We start from the raw sequence: 13,025 nt of genomic DNA on the forward strand, positions 1-13,025 counted from the left end.
TCAACCAGTAAGTTCATTGTGTGCAATCACTATTTTCATCTGCTACGTGTTTACAGGGAATTCTCAAGCACAACATTCAACCCTCAAAAACAGCACACTATATTGTATATACCCGCCTTCATTGGCCCAGTATGGCGTTAAATCCAATTCCATTTACTTTCATTTTATTTCTTCAACAGATTAAAGAAACCTCACGAGGTTGGACAGGCAACCCCACCCCTTGTCTCGTTGAACAGTCTCTATTATTATCACTGTTTATAATGTTTGTGGATTTATTTACAGAGGAATGTTCTATTGGTCAGATTATTGTCAATGATACCTGTAGTGACTGTCCATTCGATACATATCAACCTGTTGTTCTACCTGATCTCTCTACCACCTGTTCAAACTGCCCAACAGATAGTGGTACCAAACAACAAGCTTCATCTAATTCTACTTTATGTCTACGTAAGTTAATCAACATTCATCCTCGTTTCCCACGGTGGTCTGATTCCGTTCCACTTCACTATATCCTGGGTTCATCCATGGCGGAAACACGTATTCAAATTATCTGCCCTTCATGATTGTGCTACTTTTATCGATCAATACCACAGGTACATGAGGACAGGAGCGCCTTTCTTATGCCTATGGTGCACCTATGTAACATGTGATTTTTTCAAAGATTTTGACATCGTTTTTTTTCTTCATATTTTTATTGTTTTTTAATCTTTTTTACTTTTTTTCCTATTTGTTGCTAAATCATATAATATTTACTATCAAACATGATTTGTAAGGCAAGACAATTTTATTCACGATTTTGAATTAAATAGTGACAGGGGTAACTCACGGAGAAAAAAATGTCAACCGAAAAGTGTCTTACCTTTCTCTTTTATTATATAGGCCTACATCAGGAGGTATTTTTTTTAATACGATCATGTTTGATAGTAAATATTATATGATTTAGCAACAAATAGGAAGAAAAGTAAAGAAGATTAAAAAAATTTTAAAAATATGAAGAAAAGAAAACGATGTAAAAATCTTTGAAAAAATCATATGTGACATAGGTGCGCCATAGGCATAAGAAAAGCGCTCCTGTCCTCATGTACCTGTGATCAATACGCTTGATAGAATAACGATTGACATACAAACATCTTTCCCATGTGTTTGATTAAAAGCTGAGGATACGAGGTGATTACAATGTGGGGTGTGTGTGATGTAGATGCAATCTAGATGTAATGATACAAAGTAGGGTTAACGTAATTAATTAGTCTGCGGGAATGTGATGTAGATGTGACGTAGAATAATTAGTGGGTGAGGGTGTGATGTGGATGTACTATGTGATTGATTAGTTGATGGGTGTGTGATATAGATGTAATATGAATCTGTAATGACACAAAGACAGGGTTAATGTTATTGATAATTTGGTGAGGGTGTGGTGTAGATGTAATATAATGTTAATGTAATGTTAATGTAATGTTAATGTTAATGTAATGTTAATGTAATGTTAATGTAATATGTTAATGTAATGTCATATCTCATCTATAACTGTACTTGATTTATAACTGGTAATTTAGCATATTGCTCAGCTGGTCAACAATATAACACAGCCATGTCCAAATGCGAAGACTGCCCACAAGGCACGTGGAATAATGGAAACATGTCATTAAGATTTGAAACCTGCCAATCATGCCAAGCAGATTTTACAACCAATCAAAATGGTTCAACGTCAATAGATAATTGTACTTTACGTAAGTTACAAAGTTCTAGCCTTAAGGCTTGCTCTCCTATTTATCACAAAGTTCTAACCTAAAGGTCTGCGGTCACATTTATCACAAAGTTCTAACCTAAAGGTCTGTGGTCATATTTATCACAAAGTTCTAACCTAAAGGTCTGCGGTCATATTTATCACAAAGTTCTAACCTAAAGGTCTGCGGTCATATTTATCACAAAGTTCTAACCTAAAGGTCTGCGGTCATATTTATCACAAAGTTCTAACCTAAAGGTCTGCGGTCATATTTATCACAAAGTTCTAACCTAAAGGTCTGCGGTCATATTTATCACAAAGTTCTAACCTAAAGGTCTGCGGTCATATTTATCACAAAGTTCTAACCTGAAGGTCTGCTCTCCTATTTATAACTATTGGAAAATGGGAGGAAACTGACGCCACAAGACCGATATAATAGATAGTATGGGCGATCAGCATGTTTTAGTTTACAATAACCCCCTCAAATAGCCATCAATGTACTTACTGGTTTATTGTTCTCCCCATTAAAACCCTGTAATCATAAAATTATTTTGCATGATAAACTGTGTTATTGGCGCCCAGTTGATTTGAACAGCTTGGAATTGTTCAACTATGTATAATGCTGAATTCTACTGGAGCTATTATTATTATTATTTATAAGCGTTTATATAGCGTCATTTCCACAAAAGTGCTAGATGACGCTTTGCAATAAACAAAATATGATATTAAAAACTTGACAAAACAAATATGAACAAAGTGACTAATATATACATAAAAGTTGAGTAAAAGGAATTAATGTATAATACATACACATCACAGAGATGATAAATTAAAAGCATTTTTTTTAAACAAGTGGGTTTTAAGAGAAATCTTAAATGATGACAGAGAAGTACATGGTACCAAATTTAGTTTAACTACCTATTGTGGTGTTCCGCTACCAAGCAATCTCCGATATTTGCGTGCATCGAATTGGAACAGCTTTATCAATGGGTCTTTTAAACCATGAAGTAAAATTGTATTTTAAACAGGTGATTGTCCAGCCGGTCAAAAGATAGTGAATTCTGTTGATTGTGAAGACTGTCCTTTCGGTAAATATCAACCAGATCGTCATAAAACAACATGTTTATCATGTAATGTTAACCAGAACACATCAACACCTGGTGCAACAAATTTCGAGCAATGCCAGAGTAAGTCCATTATATCACATAATTATCTCCGTGGTTTTCATCCCTTGTTACTGATGCAGGACGGAGGGTCTGACTAGGATAGCTGTCTAGTCGTTCGGATGGTATAAAAAATTGAGGCCTCGTATCCCGTATACTCATTGGCGTGCACGTAAAAGATCCCTTGGCAGTTGGAAGTTGATGTAAGAATAGGCCATAGTCCCGCTGCCCGGGCAAAATTTCCTTCATAGTGCACTGTATGGCGTATGCCCGTCTATACATTAGCCCAGTCGGAGCAGAACAGTAGGACGTTAAACCCCATTTTATTTCATTTCCGTGGTTTTCAAGGGGATGAGATTAAGGACAGAGTAAATCCACGTCCATTATATTTATCATATACCTCCGTGGTTTTCAAGTGGGTTGGTGATGAGATTGAGTTCAGAGTAAGTCCACGTCCATTATATTAATGACTGAAATTGGGGATGGTTTAACAAATGTTAAAAACCACTGACTTACACCATATACGGTATGAACGCGAATCCTCGTGTATCAAACTGCATCATAGTCATTTTCAGATTCAAAAACTATTTTTTATAATCTAATAGAGCTAGCCTGGAGCGCACGGGTTCGCTACCGGTGTTGCCCGGGAAAGTTCGTCAGGATTTTAACCGGGTATGGTTTTCCCTTGTCAGTTGTGCGGGTCGAAGGTCTGACAAGAACAGCTGTCCAGTCCTTCGGATGGTACGAAAAACCGAGATACCGTGTACACATTAGTGTGCACGTAAAAAATCCCTTTGCAGTTGGAATTCGGTATAAGAATAGACCATAGTACTGCTGTCCGGGCAAAATTTCACTCGTAGCACACTGCATGGCGTATGGCCGTCTTCATTAGCCAAGTTGGAGCAGAACAATCATTTACATGTATGATTTAAGAGTTGCGTTCATATAAATTTATAAATAGAACAGACTGTCAGACTGGACATCAAGATCTACTATGTCACCATTACATGTATTAAAACTTTATTAGTCACAGTATTCTGTCAGACTGGACATCAAGATCTACTATGTCACCATTACATGTATTAAAACTATTATTATTGTTACAGTATTCTGTCAGGCTGGTCAACAAGATAAAAATGGAGCATGTGCTCTGTGTGCTGAGGATTTCTTTAAATCTGAAGCAGGCTATGACAACTGTATTCAGTGCCCAGGTCATTTTACATCAAATGCTGCACGATCAACTTGTGATATCCGTACGTATATTTATGTATATATATTCTACAGTAAATTCTGGAGGACTGTACCCCACACAATTACATAATTACACAAACAACACACGCACATATCAGATCAAGTCAATGGATCCAGGGGCTAGCCGTAAGCGTCCACAGCAAGGATGGCCTTTCTCTGACGCATGTGCCAAATGTGGCGTATTAGGTGATGGCAAGTGACGTATTGCATCCCTGTAATAATATAATAAATCCAAAACGACCTAAATTAGGAAAGACCACTTCCGGCACATTTGATAAACGTGGCGCATTGGATTGTTGTGATAATATTAAAATAAGGCAATGATAATCCTTGCATTGTGTACTTAAGAACATTGACAAACGGAATTCGAAATAAAAAATAGGTCGTAGAGCCGCTGTCTGGATAAAAAAAAAACTCCCTCAGAGCATACTGCATAGCGTATGCCCGTCTTCATTAACCCAGCCGGCGCAGAAAGTAGGACATTAAACCCATTTTATTTCAATTCTGAATCATGGGAATAAATTCGTTGTAATTGAGGAACGTGTTATTCGGATCACGTGATCCTGGGGTGTTACTATGGTGATCCTGGGGTGTTACTATGGTGTCCAATATACCACTATATATATGGCATTATATTTTTATCTTTGTTTCTAGCATTTTGTGACCTTGGATCTCAACCAAGTAGTGACGGATCCTGTACCAATTGTACCATTGGTTCTTATAAAGCTGTACGAGGAAATACAACTTGCATGGAATGTCCAAAGAATTTCACCACAGCCGAAAGTGGATCAAGATCTGATAGTGATTGTAATGTTCGTAAGTACATTAATAAAAATTAAACTAATTAAGGGCAACGACCCTTCTTTTTGAAGGTTTAATATATTGACGGCTTGTAAAGGAGAGAGAGAGAGAGGGAGAGAGAGACAGAGACAGAGAGAGATGGGGGTTAAACGGTCACTCAGCATCATATCATCCAATTTTATTTCCATAATTCGGTTGTACGTAGGGATCTTAAGCAGTATGGGGAAGCTAGGGGACCCGAAGTAAACCCACGAGGTAGGACAGGCAAGTAGTTGAGTTCAGAATAAAATTGGTGTTATTTTAAAATAGACGTCTTGTAAGCAAATATGCATTTATTGTGAAACTACATATCCATGCTAGTTTCCATCTTACCTCTGTCGAATCTGTTCTAAAATCCCATTATTTGGCTGTTACAGCAAAGATTCCAAACTTCAGAAGAAATGATTCTTCAATATGTTACGTTTTTGTTAATACAGTTTTAGCTGTGAAGTATGTCTGTCTTCTTTAGCCCGATTGGTTCAGAAAAGTAGGACGTTAAAACCCATTCCATTCTAAACTTAAAAACATATCGTTGCAGAAAACAGTGATATTCCTTGGTGTAGCTGTTTTAAGCTCTGTTCATCGTTGACCTATGACCTCCAACATCCATCTTATATTTGTTGGTTTAACCTGACCTATTCATCTTTGACTATGACCTTCACCTTTTATCTAGTATTTGTTGGTTTAACCTTTATCGTTGACTCTACGATTCCCCTATTCATCGTCGACCTATTAACTCTATCGTTCTCCTATTCATCATTGACCTATGACCTCCATCGTTCTGCATATATTTCAGCATTCTGTGAACTGGGTTTGTTTTATTCTGCTGTATCTAGTTCGTGTGAGGTCTGTTCTCAGGGCACATATACAGATATGAAAGGACAAACCACGTGTAAGAACTGTACTAGTGGTAGAACTACCGTCTCTACAGGCGCAACTGATCTAGCCAATTGTTCTTTAGGTAAGTAAAAGCTGTTTGTTTAAATTATATTATGTAATTTTGCAACAATACACTACGAGATACTTATCATTTTAGACAATTTACTGGGAGTCAGTATACCTACAATCTAATTTTTTTTATTTTAAAAAATTACTGGGAACAATATATCTGCGATCTTATTTTCATTTTAGAAAAAATTACTACGTCTACGATCTAATAATTTTCAACAATTGCTGGGAGCTCGTGTTTTCACATCTTTGATTCCCCATATTGGGAGCCATGTAACAAATTATCATGCTATGTTATCTAGGAACAATAAATCAGACTATCATGCTATGTTATCTAGGAACAATAAATCAGACTATCATGCTATGTTATCTAGGAACAATAAATCAGACTATCATGCTATGTTATCTAGGACTAATAAATCAGACTATCATGCTATGTTATCTAGGAACAATATATCAAATTATCATGCTATGCTATCTAGGAATTGTCATATTATAACATAATATGCTCGTTGATCACGTTGCAATTTGTAGTAGATATTTGAATATCTTTATGATTGACGAACGATTTTAATCAACTGTTTTGAAATAGAAATATTATCCGACGTAACGTAGGCCTGCACCATCATCTGTAGTGCTGAAAGTTGTCTGGGTCATGTTTGCCTGACGTCATGCCATCTTTTTCAAAGATCGTTATATTCCGACTTTCCCTTTATCAAAAAGGACATGATTTTAATATTAGACGGGTTTTTCATTTTACAAATACGTGGATATATTCTTAATTCAAATACCAGTAATTAAAGAGATGTGGAGTCAAATAATAAAACTTATCTCCAATATTTTACAAGAAATCATTTGGGTCTACCTACATGTTGAACCCTATGGCTTCAAAATCCAGCTACCCGAAATTGTGTTGAAAGAACACTTGTATCTTCGTGAGGGTGGGTGGGGGGGTAGTAAGAGGCCTCATACGTGAAATAACCTGGGGCCCCGCAGATCATCTAAGATTATATTTTTTCTCCATTTTGTTTTATAGTTTATTGTGCTGCGGGTGAATATAGAGATGCTAACAATATGTGTAAAAAGTGTGAATATGCTACGTACCAGTCTAACCCGGGTATGACTCAATGTATTGACTGTTCTACCAACTATAATACAACTGCCGAAGGATCAATGTTAGAAAGTGACTGCCTTAGTAAGTTAGCCCTTATATAATTTATAAATTTATACTTCGTTTATGGTATACCCAGTACATCAGATCGGAGGATTTGGGGGGGGGGGGGGGGTAGGGCAAATGTTAATGTCCCGTTCGATTAAGCTTTAAATTTATGTTTATAACCCAACGATCTCGGATCCTTTCGTTACTTGCGCATATCGGTCTGTAACTTCAGGGATTATGGCCTCTGATTTTACGAAAAAATCCCGATTTAGCTTGTGGAAAAAATCCCAATTTAGCTTGTGGACCCTCCTTGTACGCAAACAGTGTAAAAGTATGTAATACCAAGGTTGTGGAACCTCTATAAGTCAATTTTTTATTTAGTTTTAATGAAACTTAAAATATATGTTTATAACCCAAAGATCTCGCGCTTATATCGGAGCGTAAAGCCCTGAATTATGGCACCTGATTGTACAAAAATAACATTATTTTTTTTAGCTCGTTCTCTGTCCATCTCTTGCAAAATGTGGGCGTATTTTTATCGAAACATCCCATATTTTTATTTATAGATGCCATATATTTATCTATACATCCCATATTTTTATTTATAATCACATATTTTTATCTATACATGTAGATGTCATAATGATGTTTGTTTGTTATTTAATAGTTATATGTACAGCTGGTAATTACCGTAATTCATCCAATCAGTGCTCGCCATGTGATACAGGATTTTATCAACCAGACAGTTTTAAAACATCTTGTATTTTCTGTGGGGAGAATTTTACAACACCAAATACAGCAGCTAATTCAATAGAAATGTGTAAAAGTAAGTTTTTATTTCAATGCGATGACTTATTATAATATATCAATATATCCCGGACTCAATGCAATGACTTATTATAATATAACCATGTAACCCGGACTCAAATTCCACGGTATCATTGCTGATTCATATGATACCACATATGTGGGGGCATGTTGCGGCGGCGAAGTGTGATGGGGGAACAGACCCCCCCCCCCCACACACACACACACGCACACACATCTTTGATTATATTTATGTTGGTTAATGACTATGTATTATAGAGCGGTGGTCGAATGTTATTATAGTGATAGCCATACATGTTTATCATGGTGATAGCCAGTCACGTTTATTATTATTTTGATTACCAACTATGTTATGATGATAGTCAGCTATGTTTATTATGTTGATTACCAGCTATGGTATGATGATAGTCAGCTATGTTTATTATGTTGATTACCAGCTATGGTATGGTGATAGTCAGCTATGTTTATTATGTTGATTACCAGCTATGGTATGGTGATAGTCAGCTATGTTTATTATGTTGATTACCAGCTATGGTATGGTGATAGTCAGCTATGCTAACTATGTTGATTACCAGCTATGGTATGGTGATAGTCAGCTATGCTAACTATGTTGATTACCAGCTATGGTAATTCTGATTAAATTGTAATATTTTATTTCATATAAAAGTTTTGTGTCCAGTGGGTCAACTACGTAATCCGGAGAAAGAGCGAGATGTGTGTTATGATTGTCGGGTTGGTTTTTATCAGAACTCTACAGGTCAGACTGAATGTATCGCCTGTCCTCAAGGTCAAACAACCCGTAATAATAGATCAACAAGTATCTCAGAATGTCTACGTAAGTTCTTATTATGTATGGTTCCCTAACCTATAGATCAGAAGATGGAACTATATTCGAATATTAAATTGAATCGTACAAAACATCCATGTTATTACCTTATCACAACTGAGATAATAGTTGGCTACACTTCTCTACATATCGCTCTAGGCCACGCCCATTGTGACAATATTTGGTCAGTCTTTCTCTGTGTATCGTTCTAGGCCACACCCATTGTGACAATAGTTGGTCAGATCCTCTCAATGTATGACTCTAAGTCACTTCCATTGTGACAATAGTTGGTCAGACCCTCTATGAAAGATTCTAGGCCACACCCATTGTGTCAATAGTTCGTCAGACCCTCTATGAAAGATTCTAGGCTACACCCATCGTGTCAATAGTTGGTCAGACTCTCCCTGTACATGGCGCTAGGTCACAGCCATTGGGTTGTAAAAATCTTTAATTGCATGGCACACAGATTAAAAAATAAAATATCAGCTTGTTTTTCCATATCCTGTATTTTGACGTTGAAAAGATACCTTCGACTTCTTGAAACGTTGAGTGAAGTAACAATAGTTGTATGTAGGGGTTGTTATAGTTTAATTAATATAGTGTTCACTTGTTACGATCTTTATTTATATTTCAGCAATTTGTCAAGCTGGTCAATATCTGAATGGTATGATCTGTTCTTCCTGCCCTCTTGGTCAATATTCCGGATTAGTTGGTCTCCACGATAAATGTCAAGACTGTCCTACAGGTAAAACAACAAGATCTGAGAAGTCGACCAGTGTTGCTGATTGTAGTCTAGGTAACTATAAACATTAGATAACCAATAAACACCTTTTCTTTCCTCGGAATGAGTGATACCGGGCATTCTGAGAATTTGATTTTCCGCTAAATTTGACTTCATTTACTTGAGAGGTTGGATGGCCGAATGGTTAACGCATGTGCGTTGCATAATCATGTCTTTCGTTGAGTCAAATGGCGTGGTGACAAAGGGTATGAGTTTTCTCCGTGTTCTCAAGTTTCCACCCACTGGTAAAGACCCATACGCACACGCGAATTGTTAAATAAATATTGAACTATAGGTTATTCCCGAAATTTTCTAGTTTGTGTCAAGTGGACGTTAAACACCGTCTCTCCATATCTCTCTCTCTCCATATCTCTCTCTCTCTCCATCTCTCCCCCTCCCATTCTCTCCTCCTCCCATTCTCTCCATCTCCCCTCCTCCCATTCTCTCCATCTCTCCCCCTCCCCCCATTCTCTCCATCTCCCCTCCTCCCATTCTCTCCATCTCTCCCCCTCCCATCCTCTCCATCTCTCTTCCTCCCATTCTCTCCATCTCTCCCCCTCCCATTCTCTCCATCTCTCCCCCTCCCATTCTCTCCTCCTCCCATTCTCTCCATCTCTCCTCCTCCCATTCTCTCCATCTCCCCTCCTCCCATTCTCTCCATCTCTCCCCCTCCCCCCATTCTCTCCATCTCCCCTCCTCCCATCCTCTCCATCTCTCTTCCTCCCATTCATTCCATCTCCCCTCCTCCCATTCTCTCCATCTCTCCCCCTCCCCCCATTCTCTCCATCTCTCCTCCTCCCATTCTCTCCATCTCTCCCCCTCCCATTCTCTCCATCTCTCCCCCTCCCATTCTCTCCATCTCTCCCCTCCTCCTATCCTCTCCATCTCTCCCCTCCTCCCATTCTCTCCATCTCCCCTCCTCCCATTCTCTCCATCTCCCCTCCTCCCATTCTCTCCATCTCCCCTCCTCCCATTCTCTCCATCTCTCCTCCTCCCATTCTCTCCATCTCTCCCCTCCTCCCATTCTCTCCATCTCTCCCCCTCCCATTCTCTCCATCTCTCCCCTCCTCCCATTCTCTCCATCTCTCCTCCTCCCATTCTCTCCATCTCTCCTCCTCCCATTCTCTCCATCTCTCCCCTCCTCCCATTCTCTCCATCTCTCCCCTCCTCCCATTCTCTCCATCTCCCCTCCTCCCATTCTCTCCATCTCCCCTCCTCCCATTCTCTCCATCTCCCCTCCTCCCATTCTCTCCATCTCTCTCCTCCTCCCATTCTCTCCATCTCTCCCCCTCCCATTCTCTCCATCTCTCCCCCTCCCATTCTCTCCATCTCTCCCCCTCCCATTCTCTCCATCTCTCCCCTCCTCCCATCCTCTCCATCTCTCCCCTCCTCCCATTCTCTCCATCTCCCCCCCCATTCTCTCCATCTCCCCTCCTCCCATCCTCTCCATCTCTCCTCCTCCCATTCTCTCCATCTCTCCCGCTCCCATTCCCTCCATCTCCCATTCTCTCCATCTCCCATTCTCTCCATCTCCCCTCCTCCCATTCTCTCCATCTCTCCCCCTCCCATTCTCTCCTCCTCCCATTCTCTCCATCTCCCCCCCTCCCATTCTCTCCATCTCTCCCCCTCCCATTCTCTCCACCTCTCCTCCTCCCATTCTCTCCATCTCTCCTCCTCCCATTCTCTCCATCTCTCCATCTCCCATTCTCTCCTCCTCCCATTCTCCCCATCTCTCCCCCTCCCATTCTCTCCTCCTCCCATTCTCTCCATCTCTCCTGCTCCCATTCCCTCCATCTCCCATTCTCTCCATCTCTCCTCCTCCCATTCTCTCCATCTCTCCCCCTCCCATTCTCTCCATCTCTTCCGCTCCCATTCCCTCCATCTCCCATTCTCTCCATCTCTCCCCCTCCCATTCTCCCCATCTCTCCTCCTCCCATTCTCTCCATCTCTCCTCCTCCCATTCTCTCCATCTCTCCCCTCCTCCCATTCTCCCCATCTCTCCTCCTCCCATTCTCTCCATCTCTCCTCCTCCCATTCTCTCCATCTCTCCATCTCCCATTCTCTCCTCCTCCCATTCTCCCCATCTCTCCCCCTCCCATTCTCTCCTCCTCCCATTCTCTCCATCTCTCCTCCTCCCATTCTCTCCATCTCTCCCCCTCCCATTCTCTCCATCTCTCCCCCTCCCATTCTCTCCATCTCTCCCGCTCCCATTCCCTCCATCTCCCATTCTCTCCATCTCTCCTCCTCCCATTCTCTCCATCTCTCCCCCTCCCATTCTCTCCATCTCTTCCGCTCCCATTCCCTCCATCTCCCATTCTCTCCATCTCTCCCCCTCCCATTCTCCCCATCTCTCCCCCTCCCATTCTCTCCATCTCTTCCGCTCCCATTCCCTCCATCTCCCATTCTCTCCATCTCTCCCCCTCCCATTCTCCCCATCTCTCCTCCTCCCATTCTCTCCATCTCTTCCGCTCCCATTCCCTCCATCTCCCATCCTCTCCATCTCTCCTCCTCCCATTCTCTCCATCTCTCCATCTCCCATTCTCTCCATCTCTCCATCTCCCATTCTCTCCATCTCTCCATCTCCCATTCTCCCCATCTCTCCCCCTCCCATTCTATCCATCTCTCCTCCTCCCATTCTCTCCATCTCTCCATCTCCCATTCTCTCCATCTCTCCTCCTCCCATTCTCCCCATCTCTCCCCCTCCCATTCTATCCATCTCTCCTCCTATCCAATTGATTTCAGTACTGACACTGTAGACAAAACAAATATTTATTTGTGTTGCATGAAATTATTAGACTGTGTGTGAGTCCTTGCTTTATTTTGAAATGTTTTTTTTATAATAGGTATAACTACCAATAAGATAAACCTGTGGATAAGACAAACCACAAGAAATAAATATCATATCAATAGAACAGTAGGACCTTAAACCCCATTTCATTTTCGTTGTTTTTTTTACTTATGCAAGAGAAATTAAAAATGATTTATTTTCTTTTTTTCAGATGATTGTAATAAAGGTTCTTTCAGGGAAGCAGGCGGGTGTAAGAAATGTGCTCTTGGATCTTATCAAAATCAGACCTCACAAACAGCTTGTATTCAATGTCCTACTGGTAAAACAACTTTAGAAGAAGGCGTCGATATGGAAAAATTATGTGTTGGTTAGTATATATATACTATTCAAAAAAAGTAGGGGATATTTGATTTTTAAGTGTTATTAAAGTCACCTAATGAAACTGACGAAGAAACAAATGACAAAATGAAATGAAGTTCACATTCATCGATTTATTCCAAATGATCGTTAGACTAAGTAAGGCACAGACTGACCATTATAAGGGTAAAATGATACCCGGGGTCAAACAGCAAAGTTACCACAGCATCACAACCAAGTCAGTAACGGGTAAATCCTCCTCTGTTTGCCAAACAAGCATTGATCCGACGTGGCATACTCCTAATGAGACGTCTAAGGTCATTTTGGTCCAGATTGTCCCATTCCTGTTGCAACGCAGCAG

General features: G+C 40.2%; 1 protein-coding gene across 1 annotated transcript; it reads right to left on the bottom strand.

Annotated features, from left to right (window-relative positions):
• Window positions 1–10,029: 10,029 nt before the first annotated feature.
• Window positions 10,030–11,017, bottom strand: LOC126811536 (heterogeneous nuclear ribonucleoprotein M-like; the record flags this gene model as incomplete). Its single annotated transcript, XM_050537222.1, is given in 3 exon segments — window positions 10,030–10,116; window positions 10,118–10,179; window positions 10,915–11,017. Coding segments are annotated over 3 exon segments (252 nt in total), but the record flags the coding sequence as incomplete, so codon positions are not given.
• Between the last annotated feature and the right edge of the window lie 2,008 nt (window positions 11,018–13,025).

This window comes from Patella vulgata, chromosome 2 (genome assembly GCF_932274485.2).
Source record: "Patella vulgata chromosome 2, xgPatVulg1.2, whole genome shotgun sequence".
Lineage (NCBI taxonomy): Eukaryota > Metazoa > Mollusca > Gastropoda > Patellidae > Patella > Patella vulgata.